The sequence below is a fragment of the Crinia signifera genome, chromosome 8, assembly GCF_055691185.1.
Source record: "Crinia signifera chromosome 8, ASM5569118v1, whole genome shotgun sequence".
NCBI classification, from domain to species: domain Eukaryota; kingdom Metazoa; phylum Chordata; class Amphibia; order Anura; family Myobatrachidae; genus Crinia; species Crinia signifera.
The window spans coordinates 81,815,808-81,840,334 of NC_139224.1; the positions used below are offsets into that span (position 1 = coordinate 81,815,808).

Here is a 24,527-nt window from a genome sequence, read left to right on the forward strand (position 1 = left end):
AGTGACATAATCCTGCCTGGAAACTTGTCGGCATCTTTTGGCTGGCAGGGTAGAGGTGAATTCGGATTACCGAACAATAAGGGAGAGAGAACTGCCTAAGAATAGCTACCCCTAATTCCCTGTATTGCAAAGGAAACTAACCCCAACTAAAGGTGGATATACTGAGGCTGAGGGGGAGATAAGCTGAACTATATCTTGCTATAACAACACCTTAAATTAGCTTACAGTTTGACTGATTAACGGTGGTGCCTTGTTGGGGACTTCCACATTCCCTCATCTAGAGACTTAATCCAGGATATCTCCTCTAAATTAGATCTCTCACTAATTTGTGAGGATACAGCGCCATCCAGTGTCTTATTCTTCTACATCTCACACACTGAGGAAAATATTGTCTTCACTTGAAAGCAGGCCTTTATCAATGGATCCAGCGCCATCTGCTGGCCAGCTTCAGTAATTTCACTTTGTCTTCAATTGATATTCAAGAAAACAACGTCACCTACTGGCGGAATTGTTGGTGAACATTACTTTGTATTGTTTTATGTAAATTTTGATTATATTTTATTACTATAGTGAAGACTTCCTGAACTGAAATTCATGGTTATCTAATATTGAAGGCTCAGCTTCCAACAAGGTACTTCAATATCTACTTTGTAAGGTATTATCATTACTGTATACTTGTATTTTGGTTGTTGGTTGACACACATAGCTAGGACGTAATATCCTGGCCTGACAAACTAGCACACTAGTACCTTATCTATTACTAAACACCTAAACGAGTCCAATAGAACCAATGTAAATTTCACTATGTACTGTGCCAATACTGTGGCAAGGCATGATGGGACTTGTAGTTTCACAACAGCTGGCGGGCCATAATTTGGACATGCCAGTGATGATTTCCTCTGCTACATATCTTGGAAGAGGAAATTGACTCCCTGAAGAATATGGTGGAACCAATCATCGACTCATCCGACTTCAAAGAGATGGACGAAGAAATTATTGAAAAAGTAAAATATAACGAAAGGGATCTAATTGAGGAAATAAAAGAAAAAATACAAAAGGGATGTAACGATTTCAAAGAAGGAAGACATTACATAACAAGAAAGGAAAGAAATTTCTTCAGACCAAACCAACATGAAGGAAGACCACATCCACGGGAGTTTGAACAAAATAGTAAGAGGAACCCCGGATAGAGACAGAAAAAGAGACAATTATCACCATTTTAGAGATTCACAATATGTTAACAATTGGTACAATAACAGATCGAGAAATAACTATAATGAAGATTATAGAGCCTATGGACAGTCACAAAGACAACCAACACAAACCTATGGCAGAGAAAAAATATTTAACATAAAAGGAAACCAACGTCAATACAGAGAAAGAAGGGATTGGAGAGAAGGGAACTATATCGAAAGGAAATCGGATGGAAGAGAGGGATGAAACCAGACGACAAACAGAATACAGAGATAACAAAAAGAGGCATTATGAAGAAACCGGACCACAAATAAAATACAGAGACAATAGAAACATATACTATAAAGATAAAGAAACTCCAAGATGGAGATCTAGACCATCAAAGACATCCCATACAAGAAAAATAAATAAAGATTTTTTAGAGTAGGAGGGCTTGGCAGTTTAGAGCCAAGCACCACAAAAATAGTAATGGGAAACAAAACAACAACAAATAAGAGGCAAAAGAGGAGGAGACCCAAAAGTGAGAAATGAAAAGAAGAATAAAATATATAAAAAGAAAAAGAAAGATTGTCAAAAAATAAGAGAAATATTTGAGAATGGAGAACCAACCCCAAACACACAAATGGGTTACACAAAAATCTTAGTAACCACTATCCATGCCAGCCCAAAGTGTGGAGAGCGGACACGTTGCGCGTCCTCCCGGCCTGTTCATACCCCCACTTTCCACGTCGGTGTGGAGTTGAATTTATAAAGTGTGGCGAGCGCAGTGAGCCACCAAGCCCAAAGCGTGGCGAGAGCAGCCCGAAGCATGGTGAGCATAACGAGCCCCGTGAGGGGACATGGAATACACATCAAGTTATACGCGTCCCCTCACAGGGCTCACCACGCTTCAGGCTCGGGGGCTCGCTGTGCTTGCCACACGTTATAAAATCAACTCCACGCCAACGTGAATAGTGGGGGTATGAACAGGTCGGGAGGACGTGTACCGCTGCACTCGCCACGCTTCGGGCTGGCATGGATAGTGGGGGTGTTTCAGGAACACATTCACACCTGTCATGTCATCCATCTTAAACAATAATGATGACACGTGTTATCTGCGCTAGTTACGTAGCTCTGGCTAGCCGTGAACTTACTGACTACACTGACTACACGCTAACTGTGTATCGCTGACTGACTATGCTAACTACGTAAGCTCCTGCTAGTCGCGAACATACTGACTACGCTGGCTGCGGCAACACGACGCTGATTCTGACAGGGGCCACAGGAACACTACGCTGATTCTGACAGGGATGCTGACTACGTTGGCCACGGGAACACTGCGCTGATTCTGACAGGGACACTACGCTGACTACGTAACTGCCGCCGTGAAACTACACAAGTACTGAAAGATATAATAAGAGAGAAAGGAAAAAACACAAAATCCATTAACAACTGTACCATTCATCACACAATTCAATAGCCAACACAGACAGGTGGAAAATATCATAGAAAAAAACCCTGGAAAATCCTAACAAAGGATCCATCATTAAAACATATACTGGAGGAGGGGGGCGTGGCCTGCACTGGAAGGACAATGGACGCTTTTGTTAAGGGCTCCTACTCCTATGCTGAAAAAGTGCTGTTTCAAACAGCATCCTCACCCCTGCTGCCCAGCTAGGTGATCTGCTGCCTGACAGAGATCCTCCAGTGCCGGTGTGAGTGAGCTGCGGATCCGGGGGATGGAGAAATCCATCCCTGCAAGTTGCAGCCTATCCCCTGCTTCAAGCCGCGGCCTCAATTTACTGCCGCACCCAGCGGCCGAGTTCCAGGACCGGATTGCGGCCGCGAAACTACCGCAAACCCGCGTTTTTTACCCACAAAAGCATCTAGACCTACCCCTCTCCTAGCACAGCCTGCTTTCACCTCCCTCTGCAGCCCCAGAGCTATAATATAGGTGGCGGCCATCTTGGCAACTGCTTCAGCAGCTGCATTGGCTGTTCTGCCACTCTGTGTGTGTCTGGGAGGTGAAAGAATCCAGTGCCCTGAGGAGAGCACCTCCTTACTGCAGCTGCTGCTCACACCATGGCACCGGTATTTCCCCCTGGGGGCCCTGGCTTATTGTGCTGGTGGGATTTACTCCATATTCTACTCATTGCCATCCCTCTGGGTGTCCCTCTCCCATCATGCTCCTTCCTGGTGGCCCTGAAATCTCCAGTAAAAGAAGATCAGCCTGCCATGTTTAGTTTTCAGGGAATTGAGTGACCCCCATCTAATCTGCTGATTGAGCCTTCGCTCCCCCTAGCTTCTCTTGGGACGAAGAGGGATGAGCTTCCCTGCTACCCACAGCTGTGTCTTCATCTTAAAGCTACATTTCGATGGGACTCTTTTGTCTCTGGTCAAATGTACCACTGTCATATGCACTAACTGCCCGCTCCACACCCCGCATCCCAAGAGTTTACTCGGATCAACTGAACCTAATATATATGGATAAGTGTTTACAGTTCTGTTTATGTAATGCTTTTATTACTTCATATCCTGTAGTGTGATTTAGACTTATTTTCGCCACTATGCAATCTTGAAGGAGCAAGGTTTCTAAGACTGTGCCACAGGTAGCCTTCTTCAAGCCGTCACCTAGAACCTCTGCCTCCAGAGGCATTCCACCCTCTACTTTGACCTTGACCCCTCCCCCTCTGATGACTGCTCCTTCTCCTGCCCTGTTCCCCCCTTCGGGGACCCCTGCTCGGAGGGAGATTCCTGATGATGAGGCTCTAACAGTAGGCACTCTAAAAATCCTACTGACACAGGTGAAAGATGAGGTTTATGCCGAGATCCCCGCTTCCCTCCAGTAGTGCCAGCATTCCATAGATGATTTGGGAGAACGCACAGATGCACTAGAGTCAAAAATGAGGGAAGTGGTTGCTTCCCACAACGACCTGATTGATTTGCATGCTGCTTTGGATCGCATCGTTGTCGGATAAACTGGCAGATTTGGAGGATCATTCCCGCAGGAACAATCCTAAGCTAAGGGGTATCCCTGACGACATTTCTAATAGTAGCCTCCATGACGATCCAATGGACATCTTTAAAAAACTCCTGCCTTGAGCCTCGTCCTCAGATTTGCTCCTGGACCGGATTCACAGGCTCCCGAAGGCTATGAATGCACCTGAAGGGGTACCTAGAGATGTTCTTATGAGGGTACACTTTTTCCACATTAAAGAAGTGCTATTGAAGGCTGCTAGACGTACCTCCAAGACTGCCACTGCTCTGAGATCATACCAGCTGTTTGGTGACCTGTCACAGGCGACTCTTGCCAAAAGGCGCTCGCTACAACCTAATACCACAGCTCTTAGGAAAGCTAATATCCTTTATTGCTGGGGTTTTCAGACCTGTCTGTTTATCATGCGTGAGGGGTCCACCATCTCTATCTCCTCAGTGGATGAGGGTTTGAAAACCCTGCAAAAATGGAACATATATTGAGCCCGGATGTATCTCTGACGCTTTGGCTCCAGCAGGACTGGTCGGTGGCGGAGTAGTGCCCCGCCAGCGAAGAGTTACATAGTTACATAGTAGGTAAGGCTGAAAAAAGACTTGCGTCCATCTAGTTCAACCATCTTAATGTTTCTAAGATCCGGTTTGGTTTATATATATTTTTTTCTTTTTGTTGTTCTCAGATATTATACATGTTCCTAGTTTCTATACATAACAAGGTATACCGGCTTATTAGACATTAGGAGATTGTATTCCTCTGTTAATTGACTCTATGTATTCGTTGACAGATTTTAACCTCCACTGATTTGCTATAAGATTGTTATACTTTTTTTTTCCGCCTGGAACGTGTACAGTATGTTGTGGGTTCCCTCTGGGCGTATCAAAAATGATGTTTCTACTGATGATAATTAGCGGTGGTGCTCTGGGATATGCGAGGCGGGATCCCTGCATGTGGTGGGATTTGGAGAATGGATGCCTGTCTCTTTGGATGCTAGCAGAATCAGTTGCAGAAATGTCAATGTATCTATGCTGTGTCCTTTCCTTTTTTTTTTCTCTTCTAAGCCTTGTTCATGGTCCTGTGTAATAGTGACTAATATATTAAAGTCTGACTTATGCTCAATACTATCACTGTTTCTTTCTTGTGGGGTGGATGGCCACTACCCCCCCTAGAACCCTGGGTGAGGCGCTTCTACTATGTCACCTCTCTACGACTCTTTTTAGAGTCGCTGTCTTTCTGCTTCTTCTTCCCTTGTTTCCCATTACTGTATATTGTTTGTCTCTCCCAACCTACCCCTTGGTCTCAGTGTGTGAGCTTGATTCCAATATGTAGCCCTATTTAACATAGCATCCCTCTTAGCCCTAAATTATGGTTAATATTCTCTCGTTGAATGTGAAGGGGTTGAATTCCCCCCCAGAAACATAAAGTCGCTCCAGCTTCTTTCCACAAATTGAAAGCACACATAGTAGCAGTCCAAGAAACTCATTTTAAGAAGACGTCCCCTCCCAAATTTTTTGATAACAGATACCCCCAGTGTTACACGGCCAACGGCCTCCTTAAAAATGCAGTTGTGGCAATATTGATCTCTGCTAACTGTTATTTTACAGTTACCTCTCAGCTCTCTGACGCGGAAGGAAGATTCATTATTTTAGTGGGACTACTGGACAATGTAGAGGTCACCCTAGTTCCATGCTATGCTCCAAATACAAGACAGGTGGCATTTTGTAGGAAACTTTTGGCATCAGTGCAGAGACACGCTAGGGGAGCTCTCCTGATCCTGGGGGATTTCAATATGATATTAGATCCTGCCATCAACAGGTTTCGACCTGGTTCCCATAGAGGCCCTCAGGTAACAGATCACTCCCATAGCTTTAGACAGATTATTAGTGAATAAGACCTACATGATGCATGGCAAGTTAAACACCCAGGGGTCCGTGACTATAAATTTTTTTCCCATCCACATCAGACATACTCCAGGATAGACATGGCGTTAACTGACAAGTGGACATTAGCTTCTCTACATAAAATTGTCATTTTTACCCATTACATGGTTGGATCACTCCCCCTTACTATTTTCTTGGAATCAGGGTGCCTCCGGGCTCATAGAAATTGGGCAAACTGGCATTATCTCACCTTGAATCCCATCAATTCAACCAACCAACCAGGGGATACTAATGTGTTAACCACTGGTGCTCGCTTAAGGCTTGGCATACAAGCTGCAGCCAGGTTAAAAAAGTAAGTAAAATTTATATTTTAGGCCCAGGCAAGGGATCTCCTATTGGCCGGAGGGGAGTTAGCTAGATTGGAGTCTGCCCACAAGGCGAACCCCCTGGACAGAGCTTTGTGTAAGCTACTTGTTCAAGCTAGGGACAAGGTTAACACATTCTCCCTTCAGGAAGTGCAAAGAAATATAGCTAAATTAAGTCAGCGTTTTTATACCTTTGGGAATAAAGCGTGCCGTCTTTTGGCTAGAAAATTGAAGGGCCATAGGGCTAGGGCAAGAGTCAGTCTTTTATATAATTCTCATGGTGCTAGAGTAGTTGACCCTTTCTGCATTGCAGACACCTTTGTGGAATACTATTCGCAGCTATATAATCTTAACTACGACGCGCTCACCCCTCAACCCACGACAGCAGACATTGATGCCTTTCTGAATAGTATCAACCTCCCGAAGCTGGTTTCTGAGACCTGTCTGTCCTTATGCTCCCGCTGGTCCATCTCTGAAATTGAGGCTGCCATTGACACCTTGCCATGCGATAAAGCCCCTGGCCCTGACGGCTACCCTTCTAATTTTTATAAATGCTTCAAGTTGGAAAAAGCCCTATTATTGCTTAGCGTCTTTAATGAAGCCTCAGAATGCAAAGGCTTTCCGAAGGAAATGCTTGAAGCGCGTATTGTGGCAATCCCTAAACCCGGTAAACCCTCTACATCGGTTCATAATTTTCGCCCTATTGCCTTATTAAACACCAATCTTAAATTGTATGCAAAGCTAGTGGCAAACCGCTTGGCACCTTTACTCCCCTCCCTTGTTGCGGCAGACCAGGTGGGATTTGTTCTGGGCAGACAGGCCCCGGATAACAGGAGAAGGGGTTTACAACATTCTGGAGTACTGTGATTTAAATCAGGACCCCCTATTGCTGCTTTCTCTTGATGCTGAGAAAGCCTTCGACAGGCTCAACTGGGGTTACCTCAGGTCTGTCCTGTTGCATTTTGGTGGTTGATTCCTGGATGCCATATTGCCCTATACTCATGCCCTTTCATGAGGGTGTTTGTAAATGGTTGCCTCTCCTCTAGCTTTCACATTTCCAATGTTACTAGGCAGGGCTGCCCCCTGTCCATGCTCATCTTTGTACTGGCCATAGAACCCCTTGCTGAAAAAATTAGATCAAATAGTCAGATTAAAGAGCCGGTTATTAGTGGTATTCCCCATAAAATATGTATGTTCGCAGACGACATACTCCTATGTCTTTTAGATCCTGAGAGTTCCCTTCCAGCTCTACATATGATTCTTGAGGAATATTCCAATATTTCCTTTTATAAACTGAACACTTCTGAGACGGAAGCCCTCCCATTAAATGTCCCCCAGCAGTAGTTAAAAGATAAATACTGCTATGCCTAGCAAACTAGGTCGATCAAATATTTGGGGGTGCATGTGACTAGGGACATCAATATAACCCACTGTAATTTTATACCATTACTAAATTCTTTTGAAAAATTGATCCTAGAATGGTCCATCCATGAGATCTCTTGGCTGGGCAGGATCGCGGCCTCTAAGATGATCTTATTACCTTAGCTTATGTACCTTTTCAGGCTATTCCTAGACTCCCTCCCAAATCTTTTATCTGTAAATTCAACACTCTGTTTTCTAAGTATATTTGGAAGGGCTCTAAGCCCCGAATATCTAGAGGGGTTCTTTCGCTACCTAAGGGCTTGGGCGGTGTCGCCTGCCCGGATATTGAGAGCTATCAAATGGCATGAATGCTTAGCCAGACCAGAGATTGGTTTGAGCTTCGCTCCCCTAAGCTTTGGGTGGTGATGGAATGCTCTTTTTCCTCGAAGATCCATCTAACTGATTTGCTTTGGGTCTCTTCACTTGCATCCCCAACATGGTCTGGTCCAGGTGCGGCTATCAGAGCTACTCTATCGGTCTGGTACAAAGCTATATTGGATGATTTTAGTGTGTCGCTGCCGGGCCCTGACCTATCTCTAAAATCTATAGCCAGGCTCATACCCAACTTACAGTTGGACTCTTGGATTGAGGCAGGCATTATATCCCTAAAACAGTTGTTTCCCGACGGCATCCTTTTACAATTCTCCACTCTGCACTCTGCAGGTGCGGTATGGGTTGCCCAAACAGGATTTTTACAAATTCTTTCAGGGACGTCACTGGTTATCTGCTACTTTTAAAAACTCATCAGTGGTCCCATCCTTCCCCAAAATCCTATTCTCTAAATTGTCTTCTCCTTCTCAGACGCATAGAGGGGGGATATCAAAATGGTATGACTACCTAATCACAAAATCGAAAAAAGGGAAACTGCTGGCACAGTTAAAATGGGAGGTGGATCTCTCCATCACTTTCTCTGAGGAGGATTGGGACTCTATCTCCTATCCTGGTTTTAAAATGTCCAAATGTCTACACCATTCTGAAATGTTTTATAAATTGTGTCAGAGGGCATACTTCAACCCTCAGTGGCTATATGGGATTTGGCCTTCCATCTTCAATCTCTGTTGGAGGGATTGTGGTGGTGTTGGTACAATCTACCATATCTTCTGGGATTGTATGTGGATACTTTTTAAAGGGAATGTTTGTTTATTCCGCACAGAGTGCTCCTTTTTGTACAGATCACATATAGGCCCTTATTCTGATCGGATCGGTAACGGCCGCATGCGGCCGTTCCGCCGATGTTTTCGCTCTGCGCATGTGCAGAGGGCACTCTGCGCATGTGCAGGCGAAATCGCCGCACACTTGTTTTGACCGCCGCAAAGGGGGCGGATAGGGGCGTGAGGGGCTACTTAGCCTCATTTCCCTATGCATACGCCCCACGTTTCATGGGCGTTCCCATGCAAACGCGGGGCGTATGCATGGTAATGAGGCCGTGACGCGCGTGTAGGGGGCGGGCAGCTGACATCGCCGGATGTCAGCTGCCCGCCCCAATACAAGATTTCACACGGACAAGTGTCCGTGTGGTCTTGTGTTGCGGGACCTGGTGGAGCGTGCGTCCCTGCATTCGATGGTCTGCGACCATCGAATGCAGGGGCTGCTCCCAAGGTGGAGGAGGCGTATCCCCGTCCACTTTCATACGGATCGCCACATATCCGCGTACGGACGGAGGTGGCGATCCGTATGCAAGGCGTGGATTCGTCTATGCGGTCGGAGCCGCATATGCGGCTCCGGCCGCACCGATCAGAATAAGGGCCATAATTCCCTTTTTATTCTTTTATTTTTTCACACTTTTCATTGTATATACTGTAGATCATTATTGTGTTATTCTTAGCTTTTCAGCAAAGGTGGTCCTACCTTCTCTAAATGTGTTAACGTATAAATTGGGGATATAAAGTGGTAGAGATATTCCGGGTGCACACAGGGAATGGTTATGTGATCCATTCAACTGATTGTAGTTCTTCCTATTTCTAAAATGCAACATTTATTCATAAGTTTGTTAAAAAAGAGAAATTTATATTACATCCCTTTGAAAAGTTGGTTTAAGGTAACTCTACCAATTTGTATTAATTTATAAGTTGTTATGTGAGTGTAATTAGGAATCAATCAGACCTTGTGTTGCTTTGTATGTTTAGGTAAGAAGGGTTTTTCTTACTTTTGTTCGATACCTGATAGCTGCTCTTAGCGCAGTGGGAACTAAAGGGACTTTTTGTATAAACTTCTGAGCAGGATCCAAACACCAGGCATGGCACACAGCATGCTGTCAATCGCTACTTTACCATAGATCTGTCAGCACATTCACACCTAGAGGGAAATTTACTGAAGGAAATTTGTAAAAAATAGGTGTATTTGTATCCAGAAATACACTTATTATTGACATTTACTATCCCGAAAATACGGCTATTCGTATTGATGTGCTATCAATACGAATTGCCGTATTTTTGGGATAGTAAATGTCAAAATAAGTGTATTTCTGGATACAAATACACCTATTTTTTACAAATTTCCTTTAGTAAATTACCCCCCTAATGTAGATGTGTGAATTGCTTTGCGAGCATCTCCACCGCATTACCTTACAATCAGGCAGTTTAGCATCCAAAGCAGCGTTGCGACATACTGTACCATACAGTAGCGTGTAGTAACACCAGAAATGAAAGCGTGAGTATTAAGCAATCTACAGATCTGCATCCATTTGGAAGGCAGATGGTACTGTATTGTATGTTTACATTTCAAGTTACTGTGCATGATCTGTACTCAGCAATCCTGTAATCGAGCACTCATCTGTAAAGCATAATATCACTGTGTGTCTGCCACCACACCTTTATACTGCATTTAACATACTGTAAAGTAGTTCTTGCACTGTTTTACTGTACGCTATTTCTTTGGAGACCTAATGCATGTGTAGTGGTGATATTCAAAAGCGACATGTGGTGGATAAACTTAAGCGTTACACTCCCTGGCAACACCATTGACACACTAAACCACGTAGCGCTGCGCTATGCTACAGTGTGATACACTGCAGTGTGCTTTGTGTAAGATAGGTGAGCGTGGCTACATCTGTACTTTCAGTCTTGTTCTTATTTACCTTACTTAATATTTCCATGTCTGTACTTTTCGTGTTAGCAAATCATGGTGGTGAAGAAAGTTGCTGTGGTTGGAGCAGGAGCCAGTGGCTTGACAGCCATAAAGTCTTGCATTGATGAGGAACTGGAACCCATATGTTTTGAAAAGAGTGATGATATTGGAGGTCTCTGGAGATATAATGTAAGTATAGTATGTTTTTTCACAATTATAAATAGTTGCTCAATGTTAGAAATCATTTTGAGAACGGCAACAATTCTATCGACAGATCACTTATTAGTAAAATAATTTGAATAACAAGCTATAAAACACTTATGAGGGAATTAAATTACATATGCAGGGGGAAAATAAAACGAAACGGCAGCCTGATCCCACCTCCCCTCTTTGCGTGGCTGACCAAATACTGGAATTGCCGACAACTATTCGCTACCTATTCTGTATTTGCTGTTGATTTTGAATGGGACTGCGAGTGAATTAAAAAAGTATTACTATTTGTTATCCTGTCACACATCCATACATAATTCACAAACCATTGACTGATTTACCAGTAAGTCTGACCCTGCACAACTCTGCAACAGAGACAGACTGATCAAGGCCGGCACTGGCATTACACACCCTCCCTTAAAACACATGGGCAAGCCTGTGTTTTTTTAGACACACCCCGGAAAAAGTTAGGTGTCCATCCCCAAACACCAACTTCTTTTCAGTCAAATTGCAAGGGGATTGCAAATAGATCAAGCTACTACTTCATCACACTTATATCAGCAGTTGGTTTAAAAGCTATTCTACAATAATGGATCCATGAATCCACACCCTCTGTTTCTCTGACCACGTCTACATTAATTTCCTGTTTAGCATTGATTGGCTGGAAATGACTTACATAAGGAACTTTTAACTCAAGCCTTGTTTCACTGTTGAGGAAAATTTATCCAAACCCTTCCCCCCAAACTAAATTGGCAATTCTGTTTCCTGTACACCTCGTGGTACTCCTATCAACTATTAGAAAATAGAATCCATATTACCCTCTAATCTACCTTTTCTCTTTCTTTACACATTACCTCTTCACTCTCCTTTACTTATCTTTTATTCTCTACTGATTTGCTGGATCAGTCCACGGATGGATTGACGACTCTGGATTAAGGGTAGACATTTAGATTTATACATCTTTCTGGGTTATATCATTTAGTTTTGTTATTCTTTTGTTGTTTTACTATTTCTCATTTTTTTTTTTTTTCAATTTTTCATATGCACATTTAAAAAGTACATCAGCATATAACAATTTTACATTATTGATGTTAATTACATTTGACTGTAGATGTATAGCTGAATAAAATACATTAACAATACAAACATTACTAAGAACATTACAATACATTACAGGACAAGACAACAAAAAAGGAAGACACTGCGATGGATCTACTTATACAACATATATTAACCCTTTAGCCTGTGAGAAGACATGGCTTAAACAGGGTAGATTTTTTCCCCTATTTTTCAGGTGCATATATCTAGCAATACATAGGTGCTGTACCCTGCTGCACGGCACGACTCAGTCGACAAGGCCCGCTTAAGTTACGTGATACATCTATCCAAGTAAAGAAAAAAGAAAAGAAGAAAGAGAGGAAAAAAAAAATATATATATTATTATTATTGAAGAAGGAAGAAGTGGGGGAGTGGTGGGTGAGGGAAACGGGGTATGGAGTGAGGAGAAGGGGAGAAAAAAAAAAAAAGAGGGGAGGTGAGGATGAGAGGGAATCTAAATCCCCCATTTTTAAATATCGTGTTTTATTTATTTTACTAATGTGTTAAAGTTTTACAAAGGTTGACGCCAACCATCTGTGCCATATGTTAAGATATGTGTTTAACTTTTTCCTGCCCAGATATATATATCTCTCTTGTGTACTCGTATAATTGACTAATGCGAACCATGCAGCAAGGTCAGGACCATCCTTGGATAACCACGTTCTTGCTATTATCATTTTGGCCAATGCACAAATATTATATACATAAAGCTTATCATATTTACTCAAGGCACTATCCGTGCAAATGGATAGAATACAACTTTTTGAATTAAGGGAGGTTTCCGGAATACCAGTTTGCACCAGGGTTTGCAACACTTTATACCAAAACTCTTTTACTACATCGCATTCCCATAGTAAGTGCCAAAACGTACCCGACGCTCTATTACATTTTGGACAAAGGGGGGATGTCCTGGCCTTCATCTTGACCAACCTGGTCATGGACATATAGGATCTATGTAGGACATACAACTGTATCTGTGGCACTCTTATTGTATTAGTAGCATACTGAACAGAGGCCAGGGCCATCTCCCATTCGCCAATCGATAGTGCGCCTACATTCTCTTCCCATTTCTGGGTTAGTGATTCCAGTCCACCGGCATTAAATGAATCTACGATGATATTATACAGTCTAGATACCATTTTTTTTTCCCCACTTTTAATAGTTCCCTTTTAATTGGGGATATGGAAAAAGTTGGGATGTTATTTTTAAATTGGGCTTCGAGTGCGCATCTTATTTGTAGGAATCTAAAGAAAAAGGATTTTGGGAGTGAAAATTCTATCGCTAAGTTTGTATAGGACTTTAGAACCCCATGTTCATAAAATTGACTAATCGCTACCACCCCATACGGGCCCCAAACGATATCCGGCTGCAGGAGTATTAACTCATCAAATTTCCCATAGTCTGATAGCGGATGGTCAATCTCAGTATCGAAAAAATTTATTAAGCTGTTAGCTTCACGCCAGACCTTTACCGCCTGTATCACCAGAGGTGGATCTTTTTTGGTAACTCTCCCCTTCAGTAAATACTGGAGCGGAGTACTAGTATCGTTCCCTTGTTCCAACAAAATTTTAACTAGGCTATTATCATATTCAATGGTGATCCAGTCTTTAATATGCAATAGTTGCCCCGCTAGGTAGTACCATCTGAAATTAGGGAGGGAGAGCCCTCCTTGGGTCTTTTTCCTCACCAGGGTATTCATTTGAATTTTAACTCTTTTATTGTTCCATATGAAGGATGACAACAGGGAGTTTATTTTTTTAAACAAAGACAAAGGCAGATACACCGGTGACTGCTGAACAACATATAATACCTTTGGTAAAATGATCATCTTAATCAGATTGATCCTGCCGGTAACAGTGAGCAACAGCTTGCTCCAGGATTTAAATTTTGCTGTGATATACTCCAGCAGGGGTTGTATGTTCAACTGACAGAATTCATGTGGATTTCTTAAAATCCAGATCCCTAGATATTTGAAAGAATTGGTCCAGCCGATGGGCAGATCTACACGTAGTGTATTGGACAAACACTGTTTCATGGCCATTATACTTGATTTATTTATATTTATACTAAAGCCTGAGTATTTACCATGTAATGCAATTAGGTTTAACACTTTGACTGCTGAGATTGTATAATCCTGCATAAAAACTAGTAAATCATCGGCATATAGTGCCACTGTATCGAGATTTATGCCTGCTGCAAAGCCTACAATAGCAGGGCTAGATCTTATAGCACAGGCCAGGGGTTCAATTGCCAAAGAAAACAAGCTTGGAGATAGGGGACATCCCTGCCTCGTCCCACGCTGAAGGGAGAAAGCAGCAGATGTCCACCCATTCATTGATACCCTGGCTTTTGGATTGTTATATAAAATTTGTATCCACCTAATAAAGTTGTCCCCAATACCAAATGCCCTCATGACCGCCCACAAGTATTCCCACTCAACCGCATCAAATGCCTTAGCGGCATCTAAAGACATTATTGCAGCATTACTTGTGCTGTTTTGCGAAATTTGTAAGTGTCTGAATACTTTCCTTATATTTAATGATGTGGATTTGCCTGGAAGAAACCCCATCTGGTTGGGATGTATTATTTTTTCCATATATTTGTTCAATCTAGTCACCAATATCTTAGCCAATATCTTTGCCTCTGCTGGGATCAATGAAATTGGCCTATATGCCTCGGGATTGGTGGGATCTTTCCCCTGTTTCAACAAAAGTATTATTTTGGCCTCCAACATAGAGCAGGGGCACTCCCCTTTTATAAAACAAGACGTGAATAGGTTCAACAATAATGGAGCAAAAAAGTCTACATATTTTTTATAAATATCTATGGGTATTCCATCCAGGCCGGGGGCCTTTCCACCTGGTAGCGCCTTTATAGCGCCTGTTATTTCCTCCAGAGTTATAGGAGCATCAAGAACTGCTCTGTCATCTGGGTGCAGACTGGGCATTGCAATATTGCACAAAAAATTCTGAATTTGTGGGGGCTTAAATTGATTCCTGGTTGTATATAAATCCACAAAAAAATCCCTAAATACCATACCAATGCCCTCTGTACTATATTGCATAACCCCACTACTGTCTAATATTCCATAAATATTGTTTGAAGGTTTTTCCACACGCGCCAGGTAGGCCAAATAACTACCCACTTTATCGGAAAAGGTATAGAATCTTTGGGTATCAACTTTGGCGTATTTTATATTTTCGGATTTTATAAAGTCGAGCCATTTTTCCCTGGCCTGATCCCATGCCGATTTGGCCGCCGGGGTACCCTCTGTCAAATATCTGGCTTCGCAGGTGTTACAAGCGTTCTCGAGATCAGACACTTTCTGCCTACTCACTTTTTTTATTTTGCCTATTTTTTTTTTAAGAGTACCACGTAGATAGGCTTTGAAAGTATCCCAGATTATCATAGATGTGTAGGAAGAATTATCAAAATCTCCTCCACTGGCGCTGAATGATACGTCCCTCTAGATAAAGGGGCGGTCCTCTTCTCCAAATGCTAGGGAAGATTTTATAGGTAGAATACCGTACGCCCCTTTTGGGGTGAAGGGGATCCTCTTCTCCGTTTATGGGGAACTCATAGGGCAGAGACCAACCTGGAAGGATACCACGTGTATAGGGGATGTTCACGTCCCTTGTCAGTCTCAGTAAACGGTCATGGGAACCCAGAATAAAAGATAATGGGGGTATAGTGTAAAATCATTTATTAAACATACAATAAATTGAAAAAGGAGATGGAGCCACTTGGCATAGTACCGTATATGGTGGAGAACTAGGATAACATCAAAGTTCTCAGAAAAGCTTTAACTGAGCGGGGAGGATCCCGGGATGATCACAAGTCCGCGCTCGGTCCAAATATCGATCAGTAGTGCCAAGGGGGGAGATCCACCTTCCTTTTGGTTAAAAGTCCAAGAGCAAACTCCAAACGCGTTTTCGATTGCTGCCTGCAATCTTTATCAAGGAGATAATGTGTGGACTCAACATTACACCTTAAATACCCCTCCCATCCAATGAAATACACAGAGATCAATGACATCACAAATTATGCAAAACTGTAGATCCAATTGCGATACCGCACTTCCGGTATCGGCAGACAATAATTTCCTGGTAGGTGGAACGCAATATGCGTTCCACCCGTTATCAAGTTCCTGGTCAGGTATGACACTGTGTAGCGTGTCATATGGATGCGCCTCTAACTGGGTAGCGTGGTCCGGCGGTGTGGAGCGCAACATGCGTTCCACACGCTGTTGTTGTACTTCCGCATGTTGCGCTCCACACCGCCGGACCACGCTACCCAGTTAGAGGCGCATCCATATGACACGCTACACAGTGTCATACCTGACCAGGAACTTGATAACGGGTGGAACGCATATTGCGTTCCACCTACCAGGAAATTATTGTCTGCCGATACCGGAAGTGCGGTATCGCAATTGGATCTACAGTTTTGCATAATTTGTGATGTCATTGATCTCTGTGTATTTCATTGGATGGGAGGGGTATTTAAGGTGTAATGTTGAGTCCACACATTATCTCCTTGATAAAGATTGCAGGCAGCAATCGAAAACGCGTTTGGAGTTTGCTCTTGGACTTTTAACCAAAAGGAAGGTGGATCTCCCCCCTTGGCACTACTGATCGATATTTGGACCGAGCGCGGACTTGTGATCATCCCGGGATCCTCCCCGCTCAGTTAAAGCTTTTCTGAGAACTTTGATGTTATCCTAGTTCTCCACCATATACGGTACTATGCCAAGTGGCTCCATCTCCTTTTTCAATTTATTGTATGTTTAATAAATGATTTTACACTATACCCCCATTATCTTTTATTCTGGGTTCCCATGACCGTTTACTGAGACTGACAAGGGACGTGAACATCCCCTATACACGTGGTATCCTTCCAGGTTGGTCTCTGCCCTATGAGTTCCCCATAAACGGAGAAGAGGATCCCCTTCACCCCAAAAGGGGCGTACGGTATTCTACCTATAAAATCTTCCCTAGCATTTGGAGAAGAGGACCGCCCCTTTATCTAGAGGGACGTATCATTCAGCGCCAGTGGAGGAGATTTTGATAATTCTTCCTACACATCTATGTCTTTTTGTGGTTTTTAGGGTTACCACTCTATCATTGTCACCCCACAAGGCAGCTGACCCCAGCGCACTTTTTACCTCAAACTTATCCTTCTGTACCACCATCCCAGATTATCATATCTGGCACAGAGCCTTTGTTGATAACCCAAAATTCCTCCCATTGCTCAGTTAGACCTGACATAGCTTCGGTATTATTTAACCATGTAGCAATAAATTTCCAAAATGCACAACTTTTTACTACGGAGTCATCTAACTCAATCTCCAACGGGGAATGATCAGAGATTCCTCTTGTTTTGTAACTTACATTTTTAACAGATGATAATAACTCTTTAGATACAAGAACAAGATCTATTCTCGAGAACGCTGTGTAAGATGTAGAAAAACACGAATATTGTCTTGTTTCTGGATTTGCCACTCTCCACGGGTCAGTCCAACCCAAATCATTAATAAAATTACAAAAACTTCTAGAGCAGCTGTCGACTTTGCCGCCCGTTGGAGTTCTTTTCCATCTGTCCATATTGGGATCCAACACCATATTGTAATCCCCAATACAGACTACTGGTACCTCATGGGTGGTTGCGACAAAGTCAGCAGCTGCAACCAGTACATCAAACGCAAAGGGAGGGGGGATATAGACAGACAACAGTTGCAGTGGTTTTGCATTGAATATACCTTCCAAAAAAATAAATCGACCCCCAGGGTCTATTTTCGCTCTATTACATTTAAATGCTACTGTTTTTTTGATCAAAACTGTAATGCCCCTTGCATGTGTCGTGAAAGGGGCATGATATACCTGGTTTACCCATGGCCTATTAAGAGCCTGTAGTTTTGCCCCTGTAAGGTGGGTCTCGGATAGGCATATAATATCTGCCTTGCTTTGCCTCACCTGGCGCATGACCAGTGAGCGCTTTAACTTGTCGTTTATTCCTCTAGTGTTCCAAGCTAAAATACGGACCATCTAATCCTTACATAATAATATATACAGGAGTAGACCAACAGAGCGTAAGGCAGACGCTGCCAATACCATCATATACCTGTTGCCATCTCTCACTAAGACCATTGGGCAAATAACAATGTCATATCTCTGCAACATCTTCCTAGACAATACTACATATACACAACAACATTTACCCCCCGACCCCTCCCTATATGCCCCCAACTTTAGGCATATTTAATGAATCCCACATATACTATACACAAAAAATTGCTAACACAGTATGATTACACCCAGTAAGGGGCTATTGGTCCCTAAACCACGAAAAAAAAAGAAAACATAGTGAGGCAGTTTGTCCTTTCTCTCTCTCCCGACTGGAGATATATCAGGACCCTAAAAAAAAGAGAATAGAGTCCCTTAATTAATTCAAGGAGCAAGTTGGTATCTTGCTGGAACCCTTTTATCCAGCCATATTCCTGCTTCTCTTGGGGTTTGAAAAAAATAAAGTTCCCCATCTGCAGTGACTTTCAATTTTGCAGTAAATTGCATAGAGTACTTTATATCCAATTCCCTTAGGCGCTTTTTAATATCTGCAAACTGAATTCTGCTCTTTTGCACGTCCAGGGAAAAATCAGGGAATGCTGATATTTTAACTCCTTCATGTTCCAGCGAGCCATTCGTACGGGTTAAACGCAATATGGTGTCCCTGTCCCGGTAACTCAGCATTTTAAAAATAAGTGTGCGAGGAGGTGCACCTGGTTGAGGGGGCTTTGCAGGCACTCTATGTGCCCTTTCCACTGCAAATTGCTTAGAGAATAAAGCCATATCAAGATTATTGCTTATTAATTGCTCCACAAAATTCGGAATATCAGCACCTTCTACTCTTTCAGGCAGCCCCACAAGTCTGATGTTATTTCGACGTAATCTGCCTTCCACATCTGATAGCTTATGTTTGATTTCACGAAACTGTGTAGCCATGTCGGCCATTGAGTGCTGCATTTTAGCATTGGAGTCCTCAATCGCTGAGATACGACTCTCTGCCTTATTCAGCCTGCTTTTAACTTCTTTCAGGTCTTCCTTTATCTGAATTACATCAGCTTGCACACTGTTTATTTTTTCACCCAAATGCAACTCGCTGCTCTTTATAGTATCCAAAATTTGTTGTAGGGTAGCGTCTGGTGGGGCAGCGGAGCTTTTTTCTTTTGCAGGGGTGGTTTGGGGAGTAGGGATAGATGTTTGTGAGGTATTAACTGTCTGGTTTCTGGCATATTTTTCCAAGCGAGCTGCGGCTGCTGTGCCCGTTTTCCCCATAGTTAAGACTGGAGGGAAATGCTAATAATACTGCCAATACAGGGGTTTTTAATAATCAAACTTTAAGGTGAAAAAGAAAGTTCGTGGATTAAGCAGGTCCTTGCAGAGTCCTTGCAGCTATACAATTTAGCATAAAATATTGCAGAGGCTTTTTATATTGGATGATCCACCCACAGTCCCACCACTTGGTGTAATCTGTAAATCAGATTCTGAGCTGTAATGTATCCCAGCCAAGGATAATCAAAAAATAAAAACTCACCCCTGTTGCATAAGCTTTATATCGGTCGGGCTTTGTATGGCCCGTTATGCCAATCACCGTGGCTATGCCGGCTTGCCTGCGATGGTTCAGCGAATGCTGTGCATAATCCCCTCTGATGTTTTTCCAGCGGCTATAGCGTGTCGGCGTGTTGTGAGCGGTACCGTATCGATGTGCCCGCGTGGAACGGTTTCCGGCTGTATAGCTGCAGCTCACCGGGGTGTATGCTCCCCACCTGGAGCCCGTATCTGCCCGCTTGCACCACAGACACCACGCCTGCAGCGACGGAGGTCCGGGAGTCGGCAAAGGATAGAGGGCGGCGTGCTGTATGCAGGTCGAGAACCGCCGCGTCACACACTGCGCCTGGAGGATTCAGCGCACAGCCGATACGTCAGAGCGGGGAAAGCAGACAGTGGAAGCTGGATAGCGGGTTCTTATGTTTCCTTATGTTACATACGGATAAGGTCGGGAGAGAGCTCTGCCTCACACGTCCTCACTCTGCCTCAGCCGTGGTCACGCCCCCACCACTATTTCTCATTTTTAACAAAATATTTTTATTGAGAAATTTTTTGGTTGTAGAGCATACAGACAGTACTGGGTATATGCTGAGATATTAGTACAGAGGTAATATGTCTGTTTTCAATACTAGCTTGAGTGGTAGCAACCATTTGAATAACATAGAACGAATAAAAAGAGAGAAGAAAGAAAGAAAAAAAAAAGTGGCGGGGGGGAGAAAAAAAAGAAGCATGATACCATTTTAGTAGAATAACATTCCAGTTACTATTTCTAAATGAGAAATGAGGAACAGAGATATGTGCAATAGTATAATCGAGTTAAGAGGGTTGTTGTCTCATCAGAGAGTCGTAGTACTCAGACCATGGGAGCCAATTCGTCAAAGGAGAATTTGGAGACATGGAATATTTAAAACCAATGGTTTCCATTTCGTAGCTACGTTGTATGGATGTTATGATCTTGGGTAGTCTGGGAGGGTCGGGTCTCTTCCAATATTGTGCGATAGCTGCCCGGGTAGCAATGAGAATATGTCTCACGACATAAGTATAATGTCTCGGGAGCTCTAGGGGGAATCTATGTAAAAATACAATTTCTGGGGATCTTGGTAAGGGTACTTTAGAGATGTGTTTTATTAAGTCAAAGATCTCCGTCCACAGTTGTTGGAGGACTGGGCAAGACCAGAATATGTGTATCAGTGTTCCCACCGATCCACATTGTCTCCAACAAAATTTAGAGGATTCGGGCCAAATCTCTCTCAGGAGTGAGGTACAGGCCGTGTAACAGTTTAAATGTTTAACAGTTTAAACATCATTTCAGAATGATTTATACATTTAGACATTTTGAATATGTTAAGAAAGGTATTGTTCCACTCCTCATCTGACATAGAGACACCTAAATCAGTTTCCCATCTGGTTTTGATTAGTAGTTTAGTGTCCTCTTGAGGGGAGAGGAGAGTAGAGTACCAATAAGTTATACCATGCTTGTGGTCTTTAGTATTTAGTTTACAGAGGATATATGGAGGAGGGGGCGGGGGTATGGATTGTGGGGTATGAGTCTGCGTCAGTACCCAGTGCCTAATTCGCAGATTTTTGTAAAAGTCTTTTGTGGGAATATTATATTGGGACTGTAACTGTTCAAAGGAGAGAAAGCCTGAGGAATTGAATAGTTCACGAATGTGTAAGATCCCTGATTCTATCCAATTATGTATGGGCAGGTCAGGTATTATCTTCGAGACCACCAGTAGGGACAGTCTAGAGGAGGGAAGAGAGAAATCACCCAATGTATTAATCAGTTTATCCCAGACACGGAGGGTATGAGCTATAGTGTTTGTAGATATAGCTGAGTGGGGTCTGTTGGAGGGGTTAGTCCAAATGAGATCCGATATGGGGAAGGCCGAGCATAATGATTGTTCTATGTCTACCCACGGTTTAATAGGTGCTGGTGACAGCCAATCCCTCAATTGATCCAGTAAGGAAGCAGACTGATATAGTTCAAGGCATGGGAAGGCGAGACCACCTTTGATTTTGGATCTATATAATCTAGCCCTGGCTATTCGTGGTTTTTTCTCTTTCCAGATAAAGCGTGCCTCTGTTTATGTAGTGTTCAATTTATAAAATGAAACGTTAGAGTATTCTTGAAGAGTAGAGTGGACAGCTGGAAGAGAGGAATTAGGGATTGTTACAAATAAAAGAACGGGTACCGTTAGTTATGGCAAAAGGTTTGGACAAAAATCCATTGCTGAAGACGCGGGCTGTGGGATTGGAATATAGTCGAAGAATGTTTTGTAAAAAGATGCCTGAGAATCCAAACTTGACAAGGACCTCATGCATATATTGCCAATGGATCCTATCGAAGGCCTTTTCTGCGTCTAAGGATAACATCAGCAAAGGCTTTCTGGTACTGGAGCATGCCTCTAACAAGGAGAACACTCTTCTTGTGTTATCTGGAGCCTGAAGACCTAGTGTGAAACCAACTTGGTCTTGTTTGACCAAGTTAGGTAGAATGGGGTTCAATCTAGTTGCTATGAGTTTAGCATATAGTTTTAGATCTGTGTTTAGGAGTGCTATAGGCCTATAGTTTTGGGGTAAAGATGGGTCCTTGCCTGGCTTCTGTATTGTTACTATTTGTGCTTCCAACATTTCTGCAGGGATTACTATTTCTCATTTTACCGTATATCACATCATAAATTATTATCTTTCACTTTGGTTTGCAGAATGTGTTTTTGTCTATTTAACAGATCGTTCTTTGTGGCACATTTCTATTTCTTTTTAGTCCCTGGTTTTAAAACAATTGCAGTTTGTATGTGCCTTTTGAAGCCAACTCTCCCACATTTAATTTCATATATCTATATCCTATACTTATGGTGTGAGGTAATGGAAAATTTAGAAAATTATTTGTAGCTCCTACTGGTACCAGATCACAATTGGATGTAGGAGGCTGGGTAGTGAATTCTATAACAGGTTTTACTCTTCTACGGAGCTTTTTCCAAGAGAAGATTTATTACAATGATAACACATACTCTACATCAGTGGTAGCCAACCCTAGCCCTCGAGAGCTACCAACAGTGCACATTTTCCAGACAACCTAGCTGCTGCACAGCTGCACTCATTAATCACTGACACATTTTAAAAGATACACAGATGGAGCTAATTAGCTCACTTGTGATTCTGTGAGGAGACCTGCAAAACATGCACTGTTGGTAGCTCTCGAGGACTAGGGTTGGCTACCCCAGCTCTACATGTTAGGACTGGATCTCTGGAATCCACAGGATAGGGTGGTGAGTGGAGAGTTCCAGGGAAGCCTGTGGAGCTGTGATTGTGTAATGAAACCACAGCAACTCCTACTCTACAGACTAACTCTGTTATCCCTCCACAGCTGTTGATTGGTGCCTGCAAAGCTAGGCTTCACCTATAATAACCACATTTGAATGGGCAATTTAGGTCTGCTCAAACTCCGAGGCCACCAGGTCTTACAGGTGATCAAGGCACCAACCGATACTGAAGAGTGACTAAAAACTAAGATGTAAGATACCAAAACTAAAGTACAGGGAAAATAATAACAAATTATGAGGGGTACATCTGCAGAATGAACGCGACTTTGTTGCATACCAGAAATAGCTAAATCTGTGCGATAACACCACGACCTGCGACACAAAAACCCGCTATGGAAACAGCGGCCTAGTCACAGAACCTGACAAAGGTAAATAAACCACAAATGGCAGCAACAACAGAACTAAGGCCCTTATTCTGATTGAGTCGGATGACTGCGTGTTTGGTCGGATGGCCGATGTTTTGTGTTTGCGCATGTGCAGAGGCGTTTCTGCGCAGAGGCGTTTCTGCGCATGTGCGAACGCCGCGCATGTCCGAATACGGTGTAAATTCCATACAAAAAACGATTGGTCGGAACAATCCGAGCAGGGGGTGGAGAGGGGCGTGAAGGGCTGTTTGGGCTCATTACCATATGCGTACGCCCTGCGTTTCATGGGCGTTGCCATGAAAACGCTGGGCGTACGTATGGTAATCCGCATTGACGCACATGTGGGGGACGGACAGCTGACATAGCCGGATGCCAGCTGCCCGCCCATATCCCTGCTTTCACATGGAGAAATGTCCAAGTGGTCTTGAGCACTCGGAGCTGTCTGACCACTCGGTCCATCATTCGATGGTCGGCGACCATCGGAGGATGGAGAGGTTCCCACAGATGGGGGAAGTGTTCACATGAAACATCCACTCACGTCTTACCGCATTCGGACGGTGTGAGCGATCCGTATGGTAGGCGGGGCTAAGGATTTTCGGGGGCAGTCCGAAAATCCCTCAACTAGAATAAAGGCCTAACTGACAAAGTCAAAGACAAACAAGGTATGTACAAAGGATGCAGCAATGACTGCAAAGTTTGGCAAAGCTACCAAATGCACCGTACCACAAAATTGGAGTAGAATACACAGGAGGCTGGAGAACAGGCTACAAGAAGCTATTACCAGCAGGGATAGGCTCACAGGAAGTTCCTTAAATGTGAGAGTCCACCAAGCACTGCAGCAATTGCCTGATTGATTAAGTTAAAGCAGCTGCTAGCTGCAGCAGCCAAACTCAGTCTCCTGTTAATCCTGCAACTGCCCGATTCCTGATACTGCACTTCAAAAGAGCCTTAAATGCTGTAGAGCAGGCTTGTCCAACCTGCGGCCCTCCAGATGTTGTGAAACTACATGTCACAGCATGCCTTGCCATAGTT

General features: G+C 43.2%; 1 protein-coding gene across 4 annotated transcripts in view; it reads left to right on the forward strand.

The window, feature by feature from the left end:
• Positions 1-24,527, forward strand: part of LOC146026250 (flavin-containing monooxygenase 5-like) — a 138,870-nt gene that overhangs the window by 73,965 nt on the left and 40,378 nt on the right. For all 4 annotated transcript variants that reach the window (XM_083156742.1, XM_083156740.1, XM_083156741.1 and 1 more), the window contains one exon: positions 10,944-11,084. In XM_083156742.1, the coding sequence (XP_083012868.1) occupies positions 10,950-11,084 (135 nt within the window). In that variant the 5' untranslated portion in view covers positions 10,944-10,949. The remainder of the gene's footprint in view (positions 1-10,943; positions 11,085-24,527) is intronic.